Source organism: Entelurus aequoreus, linkage group LG23, assembly GCF_033978785.1.
Source record: "Entelurus aequoreus isolate RoL-2023_Sb linkage group LG23, RoL_Eaeq_v1.1, whole genome shotgun sequence".
NCBI lineage: Eukaryota > Metazoa > Chordata > Actinopteri > Syngnathiformes > Syngnathidae > Entelurus > Entelurus aequoreus.
This window is the reverse complement of record NC_084753.1, coordinates 34,724,823-34,749,228: the sequence shown is the minus strand read 5'-3', so window position 1 is coordinate 34,749,228 and position 24,406 is coordinate 34,724,823. Positions and strand designations below refer to the sequence as shown.

Below are 24,406 nucleotides of genomic sequence, written 5' to 3'. Positions count from 1 at the left end.
GAATTTGATGGCAGCAACACGTGACAAAGAAGTTGGGAAAGGTGGCAATAAATACTGATAAAGTTGAGGAATGCTCATCAAACACTTATTTGGAACATCCCACAGGTGAACAGGCAAATTGGGAACAGGTGGGTGCCATGATTGGGTATAAAAGTAGATTCCATGAAATGCTCAGTCATTCACAAACAAGGATGGGGCGAGGGTCACCACTTTGTCAACAAATGCGTGAGAAAATTGTTTAAGAACAACATTTCTCAACCAGCTATTGCAAGGAATTTAGGGATTTCACCATCTACGCTCCGTAATATCATCAAAGGGTTCAGAGAATCTGGAGAAATCACTGCACGTAAGCAGCTAAGCCCGTGACCTTCCATCCCTCAGGCGGTACTGCATCAAAAAGCGACATCAGTGTGTAAAGGATATCACCACATAGGCTCAGGAACACTATAGAAACCCACTGTCAGTAACTACAGTTGATCGCTACATCTGTAAGTGCAAGTTAAAACTCTCCTATGCAAAGCGAAAGCCGTTTATCAACAACACCCAGAAACGTTGCCGGCTTTGCTGGGCCCCAGCTCATCTAAGATGGACTGATACAAAGTGGAAAAGTGTTCTGTGGTCTGACGAGTCCACATTTCAAATTGTTTTTGGAAACTGTGGACGTCGTGTCCTCCGGACCAAAGAGGAAAAGAACCATCCGGATTGTTCTAGGCGCTAAGTGTAAAAGGCAGCATGTGTGATGGTATGGGGGTGTATTAGTGCCCAAGACATGGGTAACTTACACATCTGTGAAGGGGCCATTAATGCTGAAAGGTACATACAGGTTTTGGAGCAACGTATGTTGCCATCCAAGCAACGTTACCATGGACGCCCCTGCTTATTTCAGCAAGACAATGCCAAGCCACGTGTTACATCAACGTGGCTTCATAGTAAAAGAGTGCGGGTACTAGACTGGCCTGCCTGTAGTCCAGACCTGTCTCCCATTGAAAATGTGTGGCGCATTATGAAGCCTAAAATAGCACAAGGGAGACCCCCGGACTGTTGAACAACTTAAGCTGTACATCAAGCAAGAATGGGAAAGAATTCCACCTGAGAAGCTTCAAAAATGTGTCTCCTCAGTTCCCAAACCTTTACTGAGTGTCGTTAAAAGGAAAGGCCATGTAACACAGTGGTGAACATGCCCTTTCCCAACTACTTTGGCACGTGTTGCAGCCATGAAATCCTAAGATAATTATTGTTTGCAAAAAAAAAATTAAGTTTATGAGTTTGAACATCAAATATGTTGTCTTTGTAGTGCATTCAACTGAATATGGGTTGAAAAGGATTTATTCCGTTTATATTTACATCTAACACAATTTCCCAACTCATATGGAAACGGGGTTTGTAAGTATATATATATATATATGTATATATATACAGTATATATGTATATAATGTACGTCATGTTGTTAAGGTGAAGAACACAACAATGGCGTCACACACTCACGGCGTCTTTCTTTCCTCCCCTCCCAGCCATCTGCAAGCCGGGATGCAGCCTCATGCACGCCACGTGCGACGTCCCCGGCGAGTGCACGTGAGTTGGCCTCGTCTTTGTCCACTTGTCAGCGTGGTAAAATATGAGCTTGTTTGCATTGAGCGCGTCATGAGGATAACGGGGGGGGGGGGCACTACACGGGGGGGTGTTGTTGATAACATAACAAGCGTCCCCCCCCCCCCCCACACACACTTCACCCCCATCTGGCTCTCAGCTCCACTCTCATCTAGAAGCCATTGTTTCTACTTCCTGTTCCCCAGCGTCTGAAGCCCACATTACGTCTTCCTATCGGCCGGGGCCTTGTTATGACTGGCACCCGCCCGCTAGGAAGTGTGGATTCCAACCCCGGCGAGCGGCGGACAACAAGAATGCGGCGAGAAGCCACGTAAACACATGGTGTCACGTTTCCACGCCAGGAAGCACATCCGTGAGGCAGAAGTAGAACACTGTCCATGCCCGCTCGCAGAATTCACGGGGGGGGGGGGTGGGGGGGGGGGGGGATTGAAGAAAGTTGCATCAAAAGTTTTGATGGCGTGATGAGGAATTCTAGTTCTATTAATGGTAGACATTTTAAAGAGTTGGTTGTTGGAGGCGTGTTACCTCGGACTTCCACTGGATGTGAGTAGTAATGTGCATTGGAGGGGGGAGGGGGTTTTCTGGGGGGAAACAAACAATTCCGGAACCCCCAAAATAAAGTTATTTAACCAACTCCTCTTAGGGACTTTGACCAAATGAGTCGCGGTTAAAATGACAGATACTACACATATAGGCGATGATAAACTGCGAACATATTTTTCCCACACCATAAGATGTGGGCGTGGCATGGCGTCAAACTTTGCTACGATGATTTTTGGCTATTTTTCGATGAAAAAAGGGGGTGGTACTTTAACAAAGTCCTCCTATAGACTTTGACCAAATGAGTCGTGGTTAAAATGACAGATTCTACACATACAGGCGATGATAAATTGCGGATTTTTTTTTGCTTTTGCCATAAAATGTGGGCGTGGCATGGCGTCAAACTTTGCTACGAGGATTTTTGGCCATTTTCCGATGAAAAAAGGGGGTGGTACTTTAACAAAGTCCTCCTAGAGACTTTGACCAAATGAGTCGTAGTTAAAATGACAGATTCTACACATATAGGCGATGATAAATTGCAAATTTTTTTTGCCTATGCCATAAAATGTGGGCGTGGCATGGCGTCAAACTTTACTCCGAGGATTTTTGGCCATTTTTCGATGAAAAAAGGGGGTGGTACTTTAACAAAGTCCTCCTAGAGACTTTGACCAAATGAGTTGTGGTTAAAATGACAGATACTACACATATAGGCGATGATCAATTGCGAACTTTTTTTGCCTCTGCCATAAAATGTGGGCGTGGCATGGCGTCAAACTTTACTTCAAAGATTTTTGGCCATTTTTCGATAAAAAAAGGGGGTGGTACTTTAACAAAGTCCTCCTAGTGACTTTGACCAAATGAGTCGTGGTTAAAATGACAGATTCTACACATATAGGCGATGATAAATTGCGAATTTTTTTTGCCTATGCCATAAAATGTGGGCGTGGCATGGCGTCAAACTTGACTCCGAGGATTTTTGGCCATTTTTCTATGAAAAAAGGGGGTGGTACTTTAACAAAGTCCTCCTAAGCGACTTTGACCAAATGAGTTGTGGTTAAAATGACAGATTCTACACATATAGGCGATGATAAATTGCGAACTTTTTTTGCCTCTGCCATAAGATGTGGGCGTGGCATAGCGTCAAACTTTACTCCGATGATTTTTGGCCATTTTTCGATGAAAAAAGGGGGGTGGTACTTTAACAAAGTCCTCCTAGCGACTTTGACCAAATGAGTCGTGGTTAAAATGACAGATTCTACACATAGAGGCGATGATAAATTGCGAATTTTTTAAATCTATGCCATAAAATGTGGGCGTGGCATGGCGTCAAACTTTGCTACGATGATTTTTGGCTATTTTTCGATGAAAAAAGGGGGTGGTACTTTAACAAAGTCCTCCTAGAGACTTTGACCAAATGAGTCGTGGTTAAAATGACAGATGCTACACAAATAGGCAATGATAAATTGCGAATTTTTTAAATTTATGCCATAAAATGTGGGCGTGGCATGGCGTCAAACTTTGCTACGATAATTTTTGGCCATTTTCCGATGAAAAAAGGGGGTAGTACTTTAACAAACTCCTCCTAGCGACTTTGACCAAAGCAGTTGTGGTTAAAATGACAGATTCTACACATATAGGCGATGATAAATTGCGAACTTTTTTTGCCTCTGCCATAAAATGTGGGCATGGCATGGCGTCAAACTTTACTTCAAAGATTTTTGGCCATTTTTCGATAAAAAAAAGGGGGTGGTACTTTAACAAAGTCCTCCTAGTGACTTTGACCAAATGAGTCGTGGTTAAAATGACAGATTCTACACATATAGGCGATGATAAATTGCAAATTTTTTAAATCTATAACATAAAATGTGGGCGTGGCATGGCGTCAAACTTTGCTACGATGATTTTTGGCTATTTTTCGATGAAAAAAGGGGGTGGTACTTTAACAAAGTCCTCCTAGAGACTTTGACCAAATGAGTCGTGGTTAAAATGATAGATTCTACACATATAGGCGATGATAAATTGCAAATGTTTTTAATCTATGCCATAAAATGTGGGCGTGGCATGGCGTCAAACTTTGCTACGATGATTTTTGGCCATTTTCCGATGAAAAAAGGGGGTGGTACTTTAACCAACTCCTCCTAGAGACTTTGACCAAATGAGTCGTGGTTAAAATGACAGATTCTACACATATAGGGGATGATAAATTGCAAATTTTTTTGCTTATGCCATAAAATGTGGGCGTGGCATGGCGTCAAACTTTACTCCGAGGATTTTTGGCCATTTTTCGATGAAAAAAGGGGGTGGTACTTTAACAAAGTCCTCCTAAGCGACTTTGACCAAATGAGTTGTGGTTAAAATGACAGATTCTACACATATAGGCGATGATAAATTGCGAACTTTTTTTGCCTCTGCCATAAAATGTGGGCGTGGCATAGCGTCAAACTTTACTCCGATGATTTTTGGCCATTTTTCGATGAAAAAAGGGGGTGGTACTCTAACAAAGTCCTCCTAGTGACTTTGACCAAATGAGTCGTGGTTAAAATGACAGATACTACACATATAGGCGATGATAAATTGCGATTTTTTTTTTGTCTATGCCATAAAATGTGGGCGTGGCGTGGCGTCAAACTTTGCTCCGATGATTTTTGGCCATTTTTTGATGAAAAAAGGGGGTGGTACTTTAACAAAGTCCTCCTAGAGACTTTGACCAAATGAGTCGCGGTTAAAATGACAGATACTACACATATAGGCGATGATAAACTGCGAACATATTTTTCCCACGCCATAAGATGTGGGCGTGGCATGGCGTCAAACTTTGCTACGATGATTTTTGGCCATTTTCCGATGAAAAAAGGGGGTGGTACTTTAACAAAGTCCTCCTAGAGACTTTGACCAAATGAGTCGTGGTTAAAATGACAGATTCTACACATATAGGCGATGATAAATTGCAAAAATGTTTTGCTTATGCCATAAAATGTGGGCGTGGCATGGCGTCAAACTTTGCTACGATGATTTTTGGCCATTTTTCGATGAAAAAAGGGGTGGCACTTTAACAAACTACTCCTAAAGACTTTGACCAAATGAGTCGTGGTTAAAATGACAGATACTACACATATAGGCGATGATAAATTGCAAATTTTTTTTGCCTATGCCATAAAATGTGGGCGTGGCCTAGCGTCAAACTTTACTCCGAGGATTTTTGGCCATTTTTCGATGAAAAAAGGGGGTGGTACTTTAACCAACTCCTCCTAGACACTTTGACCAAATGAGTCATGGTTAAAATGACAGATACTAATAATTGGCCGAAACCCATCGGATCAAAGTTTGGCGCCATACCACGCCCACGTCTTATGGTGTATGAAAATCTATCATCACCTATATGTGTACTATCTGTAATTTTAACTGCGACTCATTTAGTCAAAGTCTCTAGGAGGAGTTCGTTAAAATACGACCTCATTGTTTTGCCGAAAAAAAGCCAAGAACCATCGGCGCAAAGTTTGGCGCCACGCCACGCCCACATTTTATGGCATAAGCAAAAGAAATGTACAATTTATCATCGCCTATATGTGTAGTCTCTGTCATTTTAACCATGACTCATTTGGTCAAAGTCTCTAGGAGGACTTTGTTAAAGTACCACCCCCTTTTTTCAACGAAAAATGGCCAAAAATCATCGGAGCAAAGTTTGACGCCATGCCACGCCCACATTTTATTGCATAGGCAAATACATTTTGCAATTTATCATCGCCTATATGTGTAGTATCTGTCATTTTAACCACGACTCATTTGGTCAAAGTCTTTAGGAGTAGTTTGTTAAAGTGCCACCCCTATTTTCATCGAATAATGGCCAAAAATCATCGGAGCAAAGTTTGACGCCATGCCACGCCCACATTTTATGGCATAAGCAAAAATAATTTGCAATTTATCATCGCCTATATGTGTAGTATCTGTCATTTTAACCACGACTCATTTGGTCAAAGTCTTTAGGAGTAGTTTGTTAAAGTGCCACCCCTATTTTCATCGAATAATGGCCAAAAATCATCGGAGCAAAGTTTGACGCCATGCCACGCCCACATTTTATGGCATAAGCAAAAATAATTTGCAATTTATCATCGCCTATATGTGTAGTATCTGTCATTCTAACCGCAACTCAGGAGAAGTTCCTTAAAGTACGACCCCTTTTTTTTCACCGAAAAATGGCCAAAAAACATCGGAGCAAAGTTTGGCGCCATACCACTCCCACATTTTATGGCGTCGGAAAAATTTATTCACAGTTTATCATCACCTATATGTGTAGTATCTGTCATTTTAACAACAAATCTTTTGGTCAAAGTACAGAGGAGGAGTTGGTTAAAGTACAACACATTTTTTTCGTCGAAAAAGGGCCGAAAACCATCAAAGCAAAGTTTGGTGCCATGCCACGCCCACATCTTATGGCGTAGGAAAAATATGTTCGCTATTTATCATCGCCTGTATGTGTAGTATCTGTCATTTTAACCACGACTCATTTGGTCAAAGTCTCTAGGAGGACTTTGTTAAAGTACCACCCCCTTTTTTCATCGAAAAATGGCCAAAAATCATCGGAGCAAAGTTTGACGCCATGCCACGCCCATATTTCATGGCATAGGCAAAAGAAATTTGCAATTTTTCATCGCCTATATGTGTAGTATCTGTCATTCTAACCACGACTCATTTGGTCAAAGTCCCTAGGAGGACTTTGTTAAAGTACCACCCCCATTTTTTCATCAAATAATGGCCAAAAATCATCGGAGCAAAGTTTGACGCCATGCCACGCCCACATTTTATGGCATAGGCAAAAAAAATATTAAATTTATCATCGCCTGTATGTGTAGTATCTGTCATTTTAACCATGACTCATTTGGTCAAAGTCTCTAGGAGGAGTTTGTTAAAGTACCACCTCCTTTTTTCATCGAAAAATGGCCAAAAATCATCGAAGCAAAGTTTGACGCCATGCCACGCCCATATTTTATGGCATAGGCAAAATAATTTTGCAATTTATCATCGCCTATATGTGTAGTATCTGTCATTTTAACCACGACTCATTTGGTCAAAGTCTCTAGGAGGGGTTGGTTAAAGTACCACCCCTTTTTTTCAAAGAATAAAGGCCAAAAATCATCAGAGCAAAGTTTGACGCCATGCCAAGCCCACATTTTATGGCATAGGCAAAAAAAATTCACAATTTATCATCGCCTATATGTGTAGTATCTGTCATTTTAACAACGACTCATTTGGTCAAAGTCTCTAGGAGGACTTTGTTAAAGTACCACCCCGTTTTCATCGAAAAATGGCCAAAAATCATCAGGGCAAAGTTTGACGCTATGCCACGCCCACATCTTATGGCATAGGCAAAAGAAATGTGCAATTTATCATCGCCTATATGTGTAGTATCTGTCATTCTAACCACGACTCATTAGGTCAAATTCCCTCGGAGTTTGTTACAGTTTGGTATATTGTATAAAAATAAAATAAAATAAAAACAATACTCCATTTACATTTCGTGACATGAATTTTAACTAAGTATTAGTGATATTGTTATTAACAATTTATAGTCTCCCTTTGTTTAAATCATCGAGTGGCCTGCTGTTTCCTCGCTTCCCTGCTCCCATATAAGTTTATTCTAGATCATAAATCATGCCTCTCACCTGAGAAGTAGAAGTCTGAGGATATAATCCAACAAGTTGGGACACTGACAGCCAATTGAGGACACAAAAAACACTTGTTCCCTCCTCTCCCGTTTTTGTGGGACGATTTTGAGTCATTCTTCATCTACAAACCCCGTTTCCATATGAGTTGGGAAATTTTGTTAGATGTAAATATAAACAGAATACAATGATTTGCAAATAATTTTCAACCCATATTCAGTCGAATATGCTACAAAGACAACATATTTGATGTTTAAACTGATAGACTTTTTTTTTTTGTGCAAATAATCATTAACTTTAGAATTTGATGCCAGCAACACGTGACAAAGAAGTTGGGAAAGGTGGCAATAAATACTGATAAAGTTGAGGAATGCTCATCAAACACTTATTTGGAACATCCCACAGGTGAGCAGGCAAATTGGGAACAGGTGGGTGCCATGATTGGGTATAAAAGTAGATTCCATGAAATGCTCAGTCATTCACAAACAGGCGAGGGTCACCACTTTGTCAACAAATGCGTGAGCAAATTGTTGAACAGTTTAAGAAAAACCTTTCTCAACCAGCTATTGCAAGGAATTTAGGGATTTCACCATCTACGGTCCGTAATATCATCAAAGGGTTCAGAGAATCTGGAGAAATCACTGCACGTAGGCAGCTAAGGCCGTGATCTTCCATCCCTCAGGCTGTACTGCATCAACAAGCGACATCAGTGTGTAAAGGATATCACCACATGGGCTCAGGAACACTTCAGAAACCCACTGTCAGTAACTACAGTCGGTCGCTACATCTGTAAGTGCAAGTTAAAACTCTCCTATGCAAGGCGAAAACCGTTTATCAACAACACCCAGAAACGCTGTCGGCTTCGCTGGACCTGAGCTCATCTAAGATGGACTGATACAAAGTGGAAAAGTGTTCTGTGGTCTGACGAGTCCACATTTCAAATTGTTTTTGGAAACTGTGGACGTCGTGTCCTCCGGACCAAAGAGGAAAAGAACTGAAAAGGATTGTTATAGGCGCAAAGTGTAAAAGCCAGCATGTGTGATGGTATGGGGGTGTATTAGTGGCCAAGACATGGGTAACTTACACATCTGTGAAGGCGCCATTAATGCTGAAAGGTACATACAGGTTTTGGAGCAACATATGTTGCCATCCAAGCAACGTTACCGTAGACGCCCCTGCTTATTTCAGCAAGACAATGCCAAGCCACGTGTTACATCAACGTGGCTTCATAGTAAAAGAGTGCGGGTACTAGACTGGCCTGCCTGTAGTCCAGACCTGTCTCCCATTGAAAATGTGTGGCGCATTATGAAGCCTAAAATAGCACAAGGGAGACCCCCGGACTGTTGAACAACTTAAGCTGTACATCAAGCAAGAATGGGAAAGAATTCCACCTGAGAAGCTTCAAAAATGTGTCTCCTCAGTTCCCAAACCTTTACTGAGTGTCGTTAAAAGGAAAGGCCATGTAACACAGTGGTGAACATGCCCTTTCCCAACTACTTTGGCACGTGTTGCAGCCATAAAATTGTAAGTTAATTATTATTTGCAAAAAAAAAAAAAGTTTATGAGTTTGAACATCAAATATGTTGTCTTTGTAGTGCATTCAACTGAATATGGCTTGAAAAGGATTTGCAAATCATTGTATTCCGTTTATATTTACATCTAACACAATTTCCCAACTCATATGGAAACGGGTTTTTTTTCTCTAAATGTGGCCCCCAAGTCAAATTAATTGCCCAGGCTTTTGACTTTAACATGGATTTGTATTCTTATGGAGAGGAAAACAAAATCTGACATTTCTAATTTGAAAAGTGGGCAGGATGGAAGTACAGAGCGAAAGAGAGAGAGAGAGAGAGAGAGAGAGAGAGGAACATTCTGGAATGTGCCTCAACATGTGATTTGCTCCTCAGCACCCAAAAGAAGCATGCAGAAGACTCGCGGCCCTCGACTTGATTTCTTAGTCTGCGTTAACGGTTGCCCCTGGATACGCCATGCCGACAGAGAACGCTGCATGTCTGGCAGCGAGCGAAAGGACCGCCCTGTCGTTAGATGTGAATTAGGTGAAATCCACGGCCCAGTTTTCGGATGTTAGCGAGGAGAAGTTACTAGAATGCTGCCGCTCGAATGACGACAGACAGAAAGAATGATAAAGTGTTCACAACAGAAACAGGAAGAAGGAGGGGGAAAAAAAAGTCAGAAATGTGTTTGGTATTTAGTTTCACACACCCTCATGTGACAGCAAACAAGTAGCTAAGCAACAGTGGGCTAAGTCTGTCCCCTCACACACACACACACACACACACACACACACACACACACACACACACACACACACACACACACACACACACACACACACACACACACACAGACAGACAGTGAGCGTGCCCAGTCGTCCTCAGGGTGTGGTCAGTCTGAGGGGCACAAGCCAGGCGGGGCTTGTGGCCAAGCGGGGGTATTTTGGGCCTCGGGACAGTAGCGGCGGCGGGGGCTTGCGGGTAATGCCATCCTTCCCCCGCTCACCCACGCCGCAGCCAGACGGGCCGTCCGCAGCGCCGCACAACAAGCGCGTCGTCGCGAGCGATGCACTGGAACTGTGCGGCTGCAAATAGCTGCGGTGCTCTGTGACGACGAAGGCGCCCTCCGTTTGCACACACCATCTTTTTTCATCCGCTGTAAATATCTACCGTTCCCGTCACAACCCGGAAGAGCAATTAATCTTAATGTCCTTCACTTAAAGGCCTACTGAAATGAATTTTTTTAATTTAAACGGGGATAGCAGATCTATTCTATGTGTCATACTTGATCATTTCGCGATATTGCCATATTTTTGCTGAAAGGATTTAGTATAGAACAACGACGATAAAGATTGCAACTTTTGGTATCTGATAAAAAAAAGGCTTGCACCTACCGGAAGTAGCGTGACGTAGTCAGTTGAACATATACGCAAAGTTCCCTATTGTTTACAATGATGGCCGCATGAAGTGAGAGAGATTCGGACCGAGAAAGCGACAATTTCCCCATTAATTTGAGCGAGGATGAAAGATTTGTGGATGAGTAAAGTGCAAGTGAAGGACTAGTGGGGAGTTGAAGCTATTCAGATAGGGAAGATGCTGTGAGAGCCGGGGGTGACCTGATATTCAGCTGGGAATGACTACAACAGTAAATAAACACAAGACATATATATACTCTATTAGCCACAACACAACCAGGCTTATATTTAATATGCCACAAATTAATCCTGCATAAAAACACCTGCGTGTTTGTTATGCTAGCTCCTAGCTCCTCTGCTAGCTCCTAGCTCCATAGAACACGCCAATACAATTCAAACACCTGATCAACACACACAATCACTCAGCCCAAAAGACCGTTTACCTAACCCAAGGTTCATAAAGCTTATATATTTTTAAAAAGTTACGTACGTGACGCGCACATACGGTCAAGTTATCGAATGTTTAGCAGCCAAGGCTGCATACTCACGGTACCTGATATGCAGCTGGGAATGACTACAACAGTAAATAAACACAAGACATATATATACTCTATTAGCCACAACACAACCAGGCTTATATTTAATATGCCACAAATTAATCCTGCATAATAACACCTGCGTGTTTGTTATGCTAGCTCCTAGCTCCTCTGCTAGCTCCTAGCTCCATAGAACACGCCAATACAATTCAAACACCTGATCAACACACACAATCACTCAGCCCAAAAGACCGTTCACCTAACCCAAGGTTCATAAAGCTTATATATTTTTAAAAAGTTACGTACGTGACGCGCACGTACGGTACGGTACGTGTTATGCTAGCTCCTAGCTCCTCTGCTAGCTCCTAAGAACACGCCAATACAATTCAAACACATGATCAACACACACAATCACTCAGCCCAAAAGACCGTTCACCTAACCCAAGGTTCATAAAGCTTATATATTTTAAAAAAGTTACGTACATACGCAAAAAAAAGCCAAAGCTGCATACTCACAGTAGCACGTCTGCGTCTTTGTCATCCAAATCAAAGTAATCCTGGTAAGAGTCTGTGTTGTCCCAGTTCTCTACAGGCGTCTGTGTATCCAAATCAAAAGTCCTCCTGGTTAGAGTCTCTGTTATCCGAGTTCTTCCATCTTGACTGCATCTTTCGGGAATGTAAACAAAGAAGCGCCGGCTGTGTACTGTTGTGGCTGACTACGTTCGAAAAATACGTCCATTTCGCACCGACAACTTTCTTCTTTGCTTGCTCGGCTTCCTTCTCCATAATGCAATGAACATGATTGAAACAGATTCACGAACACAGATGTCCAGAATACTGTGGAATTATGAAATGAAAACAGTGCTTTTTCGTATCGGCTTCAATGTGGAAGGCATACCCGTGTTCGCCGGGCTACGTCACACGCATACGTCATCCTCAGAGGCGTTTCGAACCGGAAGTTTAGCGGCAAATTTAAAATGTCACTTTATAAGTTAACCCGGCCGTATTGGCATGTGTTATAATGTTAAGATTTCATCATTGATATATAAACTATCAGACTGCGTGGTCGGTAGTAGTGGCTTTCAGTAGGCCTTTAAATCGTTTGGTAGTTCGGAGTTCATTTACGGGTTCTTTTCCCGATTTTAGAACTCTTTCAAGAACGTCCATCCATTTTAATCCGCTTATCCGAGGACGGGTCGCGGGTGCAGCAGCCTAAGCAGAGAAGCACATACTTCCCTCTGCCCGGCTACTACGTCCAGCTCCTCCCGGGGGATCCCGAGCCGTTCCCAGGCCAGCCAGGAGACATAGTCCCCTCATGGGTCTACCCCGTGGCCTCCTACCGGTCAGACATGCCCTAAACCAGTGGTTCTTAACCTGGGTTCGATCGAACCCTAGGGGTTCGGTGAGTTGGCCTCAGGGGTTCGGCGGAGGTCAAGACACACCCGACTCATCGTGTACATAAAAACTTCTCCCTATCGGCGAGATAGGGAGAAGTTTACCCCCGAACGATGTTCCCTCTTTGCAGGTGTGTAATTTGTGTTGGTTTTGTTCTTTGAACAAGGTGATGTTCATGCACGGTTCATTTTGTGCACCAGTCCAAAAACATATTGTGGTCATTCACCGACGTCCCACTGGGGTGAGTTTTTCCTTGCCCGTATGTGGGCTCTGTACCGAGGATGTTGTTGTGGCTTGTACAGCCCTTTGAGACACTTGTGATTTAGGGCTATATAAATAAACATTGATTGATTGATTGAGGTTGCATCCCAGTGGGTTCTTGCTGATCACACACGTGAGCCGGAGACCGGCGTTCCGGGTTTAACAAAGTTTTATTTTTCATTAAAGATCTAGCACGACACTCGACTTTTCAGTCCACTCCTCCGTGTTCCGCGTGCGTTCCTGTCTCTCCAAGCCCTCCTCTTCCTCCTGCTCCCGGCCGCTACTGATAAGAATAACAGGTGATTAGACAACTAGCCCCAGCTGGGCAATCTAATCACCTGTCAGCTGTGTTCCAAAACCGGCCCTGGCACAACCCGCTCCTGCAGCAGGCGCGCCGACCACGCCCCCCCTCCACACATATACTGTAACTTTGTCTTGAATTTGAAAAAAATAACATTTTTTTTTTCACTAAAGAAGGGTTCCGTGAATTCGCATATGAAACTGCTGGGGTTCGGTACCTCCAACAAGGTTAAGAACCACTGCCCTAAACACTTCCCTAGGCAGGCGTCCGGGGGTGGGGGGGGGGGGGGGGGTGTCCTGCCCAAAAACGTGTTTAATGCTAAAATGTTATTTTGATTGATTTGACAGATGAACTGAAAATGTTCTTGTAGTCCTGTGGTTGTCTTGCACACCTGAAGGGGCTTAGCCATGGAGGGAGAGGCAGGAAGTGTCAGTAATGAGACCACTATGCTGCTTAGTTATCATTGTCCCTGTCATAGGCGCAGGCCCTTTCACGTGGTCAAAGATGCCATTTTATCCTTCCTGGCGTATGAACATCTTGCCATATCTAATTTCACTTCACTTTCACTTTCATTTTCCTTTTCCTTACACTCGGGAGACATCGTGAAGGGGAAAAAAAGTTAGCTTAAAAGATCAAAATAAATTACGTTGCTTTCCTCTGGCTACGTATTCTTCCGTCTACGTCTTTATGGGAGCGCCGATGTAACCACAGAGCACCGTAACATGAAAACATAAGCCGCTACACGAAACGTAACATGACACTCCGCAACACAAAACGCCGTAACACAAAAGTCCATAACAGGAAACTCCATAACATGAAACTCCATAACATGAAACTCCGTACAACGAAACGCCGTAACACGAAACTCCATAATACGATATTCCATAACACAAAACTCCATAACAAGAAACTTCATATCCCGAAACTCTATAACACGAAACTCCGTAACATGAAACTTTGTAACAAGAAACTTCGTAATGCAAAACTCCATAACGCGAAACTCTGTAACACCAAATTACATATTACGAAACTCTATAATGCAAAACTCCGTGACGCGAAACTCCATAACACAAAACTACGTAACACGAAACTTCGTAACAAAAACGCTGTAGCATGAAACTCCATAACACGAAACTACATAACACAAAACGCCGTAACACGAAACTCCATAACACGAAACTCCATAACACAAAACTCTATCATGCATATCTCAGTAACGCGAAACTCCATTACACGAAACTCCATGACACAAAACTCCATAACCCCAAACTCCATAACACGAAATTCTGTAACACGAAACTCCATAACACAAAACTCAATAATGCAAAACTCGGTGATGCAAAACTCCATAACACAAAACTCTATAACTTGAAACTTCGTAACATGAAACTTTGTAACAAGAAACTTTGTAATGCAAAACTTCATAACACAAAACTCCATATCCCGAAACTCTATAACACAAAACTCCATATCCCGAAACTCTATAACACAAAACTCCGTAACATGAAACTTTGTAATACAAAACTCCATAATGCAAAACTCTGTAACACCAAACTATATATTACGAAACTCGATAACACAAAACTACGTAACACGAAACTTCGTAACACAAACGCCGTAACACGAAACTCCATAACACGATACTCTATAATGCAAAACTCCATAACTCGAAACTCCATAACATGAAACTACATAACACGAAACTCCGTAACACGAAACTCCGTAACACGAAACTTCATAACACAAAACTCTATCATGCATATCTCAGTAACGCAAAACTCCATAACACAAAACTCCATAACACGAAAGTCCATTACACGAAACTAGGTAACACGAAACTACATAACACGAAACTCCATTACACAAGACTCAATAATGCAAAACTCCGTAATGTGAAACTTTGTAACAAGAAACTTTGTAATGCAAAACTCCATAACACGAAACTCTGTAACGCGAAACACTGTAACACCAAACTACATATTACGAAACTCCATAACACGAAACTTCGTAACATGAAACTTTGTAACACGTAACTTCATAACACAGAACTTTGTAACACAAAACTTTGTAACAGGAAACATCCTGACACGAAATGCTAACACAAAGACAACTTGTATTAACCATTACAAAAAGTTGTGTTTTACATCTTACATTGCGTGAACTTCTAATACATCTCATACTGTTTTATTTTGAAAGGGACACTGTTTTAATGCACATACAACAAATTGTAGTCAAAACGCCAAATTTAACACAATGCTAGTTTCCTTTTTTAGTCCTTATAGGTCAACATAATGCTTTTTTTGCTTTTGTCCATTTTGTACATGTTCTGATGTGGGCCGCATTTATTTTATGCTTAGAATAGTCTGTGGTCCCCTAGCCATAACTTTGGACACCTCTGATCCAGGTTGACGATGAAACACGTCCTGGTCTCCAAGGCAAGAAGCTGGTCCAAAGCTGACATAGCCACTGTTCTCAGCAGCAGTGCATGGCCACTGGAAGGAGAGGGTCCATTTTGAAGTCTTCAGTTGGGCGGTGGCGGTAGAAGGGGGTGGGGAGACAACTGTCTAAATTTAGCCCCGCCGTAGAAATGACAGGACAGGTGGGGCGAGGTTAGCGCTGGCCTTGGAATAACAGAGCGCAGCCATAAACCAACAGATTAGCTAACCCTCCACTCGAAGGCGACCCACCTCCGTGCCGCGACACCGACACTCATTCCGAGTCTGACCTCCAGCCAGCGCTCGAAACCGCACAAATATCTTCACTCGCATGATCTATTCCTTGCGTAAATGTCATTTAGCACACGACGTGCTGCTCTTGGTTCTTAGATAACGTTGGCGTGTGTATTGTGTTGCAGGTGTAACTACGGCTGGCGGGGTCCGTTCTGTGACGAATGTTTGCAGTACCCGGGGTGTGTCCACGGCACCTGCACCAAGCCCTGGCAGTGCACGTGTGAGAAGAACTGGGGAGGCCTGCTGTGTGACAAAGGTCAGAAGCTTTTTCTTTAGAACCAACCTGGCATGTCAGAGCTCCAACAAGCCCCAATAATCCTCATTTGGGTCATAGAGAGTTTCAAATACCGGACTCCTCCAAGACGATAACTCTCTTTTGTTAGACTTGCTCTGATTGGGTTTGGTCAATAAAAAAGTCGATTCAAGAGTGTTCAGGAGTTTGAGAAGACCACTCCAGACTCCGAGGAAGTCCCACTGAGACCACATCTTGAAGTCATTTGCTTTCTAAAGGTCCGACTAAAAAATGCAACAAAACTGTGAGAATTTGGAGGAATTCTAGTGTGTGGCTCCCGTATGACCAGAGGTAACAAATCTATGAACTTTTCACCGGGATTCAGTTCATCTTTGTAAAAGGACACAATTCAAAAATATGTGAACTGATTGTCAAATTAAGAGGTTCGGTAGGCCGTTAAGTAACTGGACGGTTGGCAGTTACTTGTTTGCCATTACTTGTTGGAACCCAGCTTCCTCTGTCCCAGTTGCTGATGTTGTGTGCTTGGGCAACACACTTTACCCATCCTGCCCACACCGGTCTATGAATATCAATGACTAGACCTGCTCTGATTGGGTTTGGTCAATAAAAAAGTCGAATCAAGAATGTTCAGGAGTTTGAGAAGACCACTCCAGATTCCAAGGAAGTCCCACTGAGACCACATCTTGAAGTCATTTGCTTTCTAAAGGTCCGACTAAAAAATGCAACAAAACTGTGAGAATTTGGAGGAATTCTAGTGTGTGGCTCCCGTATGACCAGAGGTAACAAATCTATGAACTTTTCACCGGGATTCAGTTCATCTTTGTAAAAGGACACAATTCAAAAATATGTGAACTGATTGTCAAATTGGGAGGTTCGGGAGGTCGTTAAGCAACTGGACGGTTGGCAGTTACTTGTTGGAACCCACCCTCCTCTGTCCCAGTTGCTGATGTTGTGTGCTTGGGCAACACACTTTACCCACTCTGCCCACACCGGTCTACGAATATCAATGATTGTTTGGGGTAAACTTGTCTCCAGGTTTCCCTCAGTCTATCTCAGTGTGAATGTGGAGTCAACGAATAATGGGTATAAAGCGCTTTGGATGTCTTAAAAAGTAATCGATGATGATGATAATGATCCATCCATCCATCCATCTTCTACCGCCTATCCGAGGTCGGATCGTGAGGGAAGCAGCCTAAGCAGAGAAGCCCAGACTTCCCTCTCCACAACCACTTCGTCCAGCTCCTCCCGGGGGATTCCGAGGCGTTCCCAGGCCAGCCGGGAGACATAGTCTTCCCAACGTGTCCTGGGTCTTCCCCTTGGCCTCCTACCGGTCGGACGTGCCCTAAACACCTCCTTAGGGAGGCGTTCGGGTGGCATCCTGACCAGATGCCTGAACCACCTCATCTGGCTCCTCTGCATGTGGAGGAGCAGCGGCTTTACTTTGAGCTCCTCCCGGATGACAGAGTTTCTCACCCTATCTCTAAGGGAGAGACCCGCCACCCGGCAGAGGAAACTAATTTATTGTACCCGTGATCTTGTCCTTTTGGTCATAACCCAAAGCTCATGACCATAGGCGAGGATGGTAAATTGACAGCTTTGCCTTCCGGCTCAGCTCCTTCTTCACCACAACGGATCGATACAATGATAATGATGATGATGATTATTAAATTAGTTTGAGACAAGGACAAATTAAACGTGTGAGCCGGATCATATTTAAGAAATGTGGCATAATGGAGTTATGACAAGGTCATCTCTGTAACATGCCTCAAAAATTTGCAAACTATAGCACTTTGTGTGTATCGCTTTGATTTCACCCAAAGTAACATTTACGAACTTTTGGCCACAGTCCGATCTTTTCAAAACATAACATTTGTGACGTTCAATGACGTGGCTATTGTTTGACAAATTGGCAAAAGTGGATTTAAGATTCGCGTATTGTTCCCCCCCTCTAAAAAGTAGGGCAGTGTACAAGAGTGTGTTCCCAGTGGGATAAACCACAGTCTTTCTTCTGTCCAGATCTGAACTACTGCGGGACCAACCGTCCATGTAAGAACGGGGGAACGTGCATGAACACAGAACCAGATGAGTACAACTGCGCCTGTCCAGACGGCTACTCGGGCAAGAACTGCGAGATCGGTGAGGGTTTGGGAATCGCAGATTGTTTCTAGAATGTGATGGATTTGTCATTCCCGCTTGACTGGGACTCTTTTTGGGTCCAGCTGAGCACGCCTGTGTTTCCAACCCCTGTGCCAACGGCGGGACTTGCCATGAGGTCCAGTCCGGATTTGAGTGTCTCTGCCCCGCTGGCTGGTCTGGACCCACCTGTGCTAAAGGTGAGTGGTCTGAAACTGCACCCAAGTCAACAGCTTTGTGTATTCTCTGCTAACCCTTGACATGCAAGTCCTGCTTGCACTAGTAGAAAGAAACCGAGGAAAGCCTGTCCACATGTCCTGACCTTAGCAAGTAAGAAGACTACTTGTCTTCCAGACACTGACGAATGTGCATCCAGTCCCTGTGCTAACGGCGGGACTTGCATCGACCAGGAGAACGCCTTCGAGTGTCTCTGCACCGCCCAGTGGACGGGACAGACCTGCCAGATAGGTACAAGTCCAACTGTCCCATGACGCATTGCTGTGTGTTTGTTTATACTCTCTTGTGTGGTTTTACCGCGCCACACCGCTAATTTCATATGTGTGTGTTGTGGAGACGCTCGCCGGCCGCCATGTGTCACTTTAGCCGAGCGACTTGAGTAAAGCCAGAAATAACCACCCGCCTGGCAACTGCTAGCCCTGAGAGCAGTCCTCCACACCTCCATAGTTAGCGTCACTTGGTGGGGGTGCAGTGTGTACAGTATGTGTGAGGAGGCCCCGCCCCTTCAGACTGCAGCCAGGGAGCACTTTACAACCTGGAAACATATCCTTTTTATTCACAGAGATGTGAAGATGAGGGTGGCAGGGCTTATAATTTGCGGTCTGGAGGGGTTACGGGGGGACTCTGGTTTCAACAGAGCAACAGGTGCCGCTTCCTCGGGGAGCAGTATTAATGCCCGCACGGGGCTTATAGCGAGCGAGGCGGCGTGGCGACGGCTGCCTCTGAAATTGACGACTTGGAATGTTGCAGGTTGGCCCGCAAACGAGACATTAACCCCCCACGGGGGGAGGACGGCGGGGGACAATGTAGCGCTGTGCGAGGACTCTAAGTCTTCCACGCGTCAGCTGCTTGATGTAAACATTCCGAAAAACAATAAACATTGTTGATACCAAACAAGAGACTTACCCTAAGGATGAAGTACGTACGACAGTACCAGGTCACGTTTGCAAGAGAGCCAGAAACAACACATTTTAATTGTTTGGAGCTAGGGTTTCCAAACTGCGGCATGTTATAGAGTTTCGTGTTATGGAGTTTCGTGTTGTGGAGTTTCGGGATATGGAGTTTCGCGTCACAGAGTTTTGCATTATAGAGTATCGTAATTCCTTGTTAAAGTAGCAGTAGAGTGGAAGAACAAGTTGCCTCTATATTGAAGCTATCATCATATATATCGGATTTATGACACCTAAAGACTTACAAAGTTTGCGAGTAAATAGATATGATCAAAATAGTATCAATCTCACGGAGATTCCCGAGTTATTTGGAGAGTTAACGAGCAAGCCAGTCGCGTGATCCGTGACGTAGAGGAGGAACCACGGATCCCTTCCCCATCGACAACAATGCTAATCAAGCACGATTACTTTGGGGAGATTTTGATCCAGAACCTTATATTGTTGAGCCCGAACACAAAGAGGACGAGTTTTAAAAGCCGAGTGCTAGACGGATGTAGCTTTATTTTAGATTTCGATTTATTGGTCCCCGTTGGGGAAATTCATTTTCACTGCCGTACATTTAAACAATAGACATTACACATCACGAAACAAAAATAACAAAAAGACATCATACATGACCAACACATTTACAGGCTTGTCAGACAGGTCGGCCGGGCCTGCTGTTAAGGGCGGCTATAGCTGCAGGGATAAGGCTTTTCCTGAGGCGGGCTCTCCGGAATTTGATGGTTCTGTACCTGCGCCCTGATGGTAGTGGGATGATGTATTGGTGTAGTGGGTGAGTCATATCCTGGACTATCGTGTTATTGTGACACTATAGCATGAACAGCATTGCCAGGTGCTAAACATACAAACTAACCATAATAAACCACAATAAAACAAAACATTTACAATTTCCACTCTCGCTGGGATGGTGACCGACGGGACGCTCACATAATCCCGTTTAGATGAAGAATCAATCACAATAATTCCACGACTGTATATATCGGTATCAGTTGATATCGGAACCGGTAATTAAGAGTTGGACAATATCGGAATATCGGATATCTCTACTACAAAGTCAACTTGTTTTCCCACTCTACCGCTACTTTAAGGGGTAGAAGCAGGATGTTGGTCAGAAGCTCGCATTTTCTTCTCCCGAATTGCCGTTTGGGTGTTTGTTTTGTTTTTTTTCTGATCCTTACTCGTCGGTTTTAATTCAATTGTATCCGTCATTATTCTGAAAGTATGTGTCCTGTCTCGTGTCTACTTTAATGTTAATGTTTTCCTTGACAGCTTTCCATTCATTAGCTTTGTCAGGTAAAGCTAAGGTGTTTTCTTCAGATTAGCATACATCGACCGACTTGAATGTTGGAATGTATCGCGTACTTCCATTTTTACGCATTTGCTTTAAAGTGTGATGTTGGAGGCCTGGGTGTCGGGGCTTCTCCCGGGGCTTCCTCGCCGTCTCACTTTGGTCTCTCTTGTCTGGACTCATTTTGCAGACGCTAACGAGTGTGCGGCCGAGCCTTGCCTCAATGCTTACTCTTGCAAAAACTTGATTGGCGGATATCACTGTGCCTGTTTCCCCGGATGGATCGGCCATAAGTGTGACATCAGTTCGTATCCAGCCAGACACACAACTTTCCTTTGCTTCCGCTTTAGCGCTACTAGCGACTAGCTAGCTCTGCTCCACTAGCATCTTTTCTTCCGTCCCGGGGGCCTCGTTTATTAAGGAGGCCGCGCACTAAAATATGAATGAAATGTGCGCATGTTTCCACGCAGAAGAGGTTGTTGAAAAAGTAACAAATATATCTTCCAATACAAATGAACTCTCTAATGTTGGTTGTTTTTGTGTTTTTTAATATCACTCACAAGACGCAGCCGCTTATGAGACATTGGAAAATTACCATAGAGCTTTGTTTACTAAGATCCTAATAGGTCGGGCTAGACAGCGCGTGCAATCTACAAACCCCGTTTCCATATGAGTTGGGAAATTGTATTAAATGTAAATATAAACAGAATACAATGATTTGCAAATCATTTTCAACCCATATTCAGTTGAATATGCTACAAAGACAACATATTTGATGTTCAAACTGATAAACATTATTTTTTTGCAAATGATCATTAACTTTAGAATTTGATGGCAGCAACACGTGACAAAGAAGTTGGGGAAGGTAGCAAAAAAAACTGATAAAGTTGAGGAATGCTCATCAAACACTTATTTGGAACATCCCACAGGTGAACAGGCAAATTGGGAACAGGTGGGTGCCATGATTGGGTATAAAAGTAGATTCCATGAAATGCTCAGTCATTCACAAACAAGGATGGGGCGAGGGTCACCACTTTGTCAACAAATGCGTGAGCAAATTGTTGAACAGTTTAAGAAAAACCTTTCTCAACCAGCTATTGCAAGGAATTTAGGGATTTCACCATCTACGCTCCGTAATATCATCAAAGGGTTCAGAAAATCTGGAGAAATCACTGCACGTAAGCAGCTAAGCCCGTGACCTTCCATCCCTCAGGCTGTACTGCATCAACAAGCGACATCAGTGTGTAAAGGATATCACCACATGGGCTATGGAACACTTCAGAAACCCACTGTCAGTAACTACAGTCGGTCGCTACATCTGTAAGTGCAAGTTAAAACTCCCCTATGCAAGGCGAAAACCGTTTATCAACAACACCCAGAAACGCCGTCGGCTTCGCTGGGCCTGAGCTCATCTAAGATGGACTGATACAAAGTGGAAAAGTGTTCTGTGGTCTGACGAGTCCACATTTCAAATTGTTTTTGGACACTGTAGACGTCGTGTCCTCCGGACCAAAGAGGAAAAGAACCAACCGGATTGTTATAGGCGCAAAGTGTAAAAGCCAGCATGTGTGATGGTATGGGGGTGTATTAGTGCCCAAGACATGGGTAACTTACACATCTGTGAAGGCGCCATTAATGATGAAAGGTACATACAGGTTTTGGAGCAACATATGTTGCCATCCAAGCAACGTTACCATGGACGCCCCTGCTTATTTCAGCAAGACAATACCAAGCCGCGTGTTACATCAACGTGGCTTCATAGTAAAAGAGTGCGGGTACTAGACTGGCCTGCCTGTAGTCCAGACCTGTCTCCCATTGAAAATGTGTGGCGCATTATGAAGCCTAAAATAGCACAAGGGAGACCCCCGGACTGTTGAACAACTTAAGCTGTACATCAAGCAAGAATGGGAAAGAATTCCACCTGAGAAGCTTCAAAAATGTGTCTCCTCAGTTCCCAAACCTTTAGTGAGTGTTGTTAAAAGGAAAGGCCATGTAACACAGTGGTGAACATGCCCCTTCCCAACTACTTTGGCACGTGTTGCAGCCATGATATTCTAAGTTAATTATTATTTGCAAAAAAAAAAAATCAAATATGTTGTCTTTGTAGTGCATTCAACTGAATATGGGTTGGAAAGGATTTGCAAATCATTGTATTCCGTTTATATTTACATCTAACACAATTTCCCAACTCATATGGAAACGGGGTTTGTAAAACACTCTAACATAAAATCTGCTTAGTGAGAATAATTATCTTATCAGACAGAAAATAAGCAAATATCACCCTTATTTGAGATATTCAATCTTACTTAGATTTCAGTTTTTGCAGTGTGCATTTACTTCCCAGTGTGAACCAACTGAGACAAAGCATATTATTTTGTTCAAACTAAACATCCGTCTAATTCGACCTGACACTTTTCGTTGAATCTTCTTCTTCAGCTTCAGCTGAGTTCTGACATCCGCCGTGATGCTAGTGGAACAAAAGTAGCTTCTCCTTCACTCTCTTTTCTGCATAATGGCTACAAGCTCTTCACACTAAAACATTTCTCTGACACGTTCAAACTAAAACGGTGCACTTTTTACGCTCACGAAGCGTCTGAATGGGACCGGTCTTGTTGGCATGCACGTTCCCTCTTTCTGCCAGACTTTTCATCATGCTGTTAAAAAAAAAAAAAAAACACTTGACGTGTCTGTGGTTTTTTTCTCCAGACGTGAACAGCTGCCATGGACAGTGTCAGAATGGAGGAAGCTGCAAGGTGAGGTTTCACCTTCATTGCTTTTATTGGTTGGAAGCAAACTTTAAAGTCTACATTTACACTGATTTTTTTTTTGTATCTGTTTTTTTCCATCTGACTGTTTAAACTGCAAGTTAAAGTTACACTAGAGTAAACACACACAGGCCCCAATGTGGCTCCAATGTGGTCCCAAAGTGGTCCCAATGTGGCCTCCACGTCACTTGCACGCGCACTTGGATGAAGTGAAAACAAAGGAAGTTGACCGGGAGGAAGTCGCTACTACTACAAAATAAAATAAAAGTCGCCTCACCTTTAAAAATGACTGTTTTTCACGTGAAAATAAATGAAAGTAATTGTGTGGGGGTGGCGTGGCCTGCGGGCCTGCAGCGAAGCGGGGTGTGCCAGGACCGGCTTCGAGATCAGCGACAGGTGATTAGATAAACACTCCCAGGTGGGTCAGCTACGCACCTGTCGCTGATCTCGAAGCCGGTCCTGGCACACCCCGCTTCGCTGCATGTCCGCAGGCCACGCCCCCCCCCTACAGTAATATAATGTATGAAAGGATGTATATAATGTAATATTTTTGGGAACATTTTTATCTTTTTATCCGATCTGTGTCACTTGAGGGCAAAAAAAATCTGATTCGGTGTGGAGTGTAAACGGGGCCAATGTGGCCTCCACGTCACTTGAATGCGCACTTCGATCAATCAATCAATCAATCAATCAATGTTTATTTATATAGCCCTAAATCACAAGTGTCTCAAAGGGCTGCACAAGCCACAACGACATCCTCGGTTCAGAGTAGGGATGTCCGATAATAGCTTTTTGCCGATATCCGATATTCCGATAT

The 24,406-nt window shown here is 43.4% G+C and overlaps 1 protein-coding gene across 1 annotated transcript in view; it reads left to right on the top strand.

Moving 5' to 3' along the window:
* The window catches only part of LOC133640785 (protein jagged-2-like), a 153,712-nt gene that overhangs the window by 69,908 nt on the left and 59,398 nt on the right, over nucleotides 1-24,406 (top strand). Inside the window, 7 exon segments of the mRNA XM_062034430.1 lie at nucleotides 1,513-1,573; nucleotides 16,086-16,216; nucleotides 18,230-18,349; nucleotides 18,433-18,546; nucleotides 18,701-18,814; nucleotides 21,015-21,128; nucleotides 23,531-23,577. Of these exon segments, the coding sequence (XP_061890414.1) occupies nucleotides 1,513-1,573; nucleotides 16,086-16,216; nucleotides 18,230-18,349; nucleotides 18,433-18,546; nucleotides 18,701-18,814; nucleotides 21,015-21,128; nucleotides 23,531-23,577 (701 nt within the window).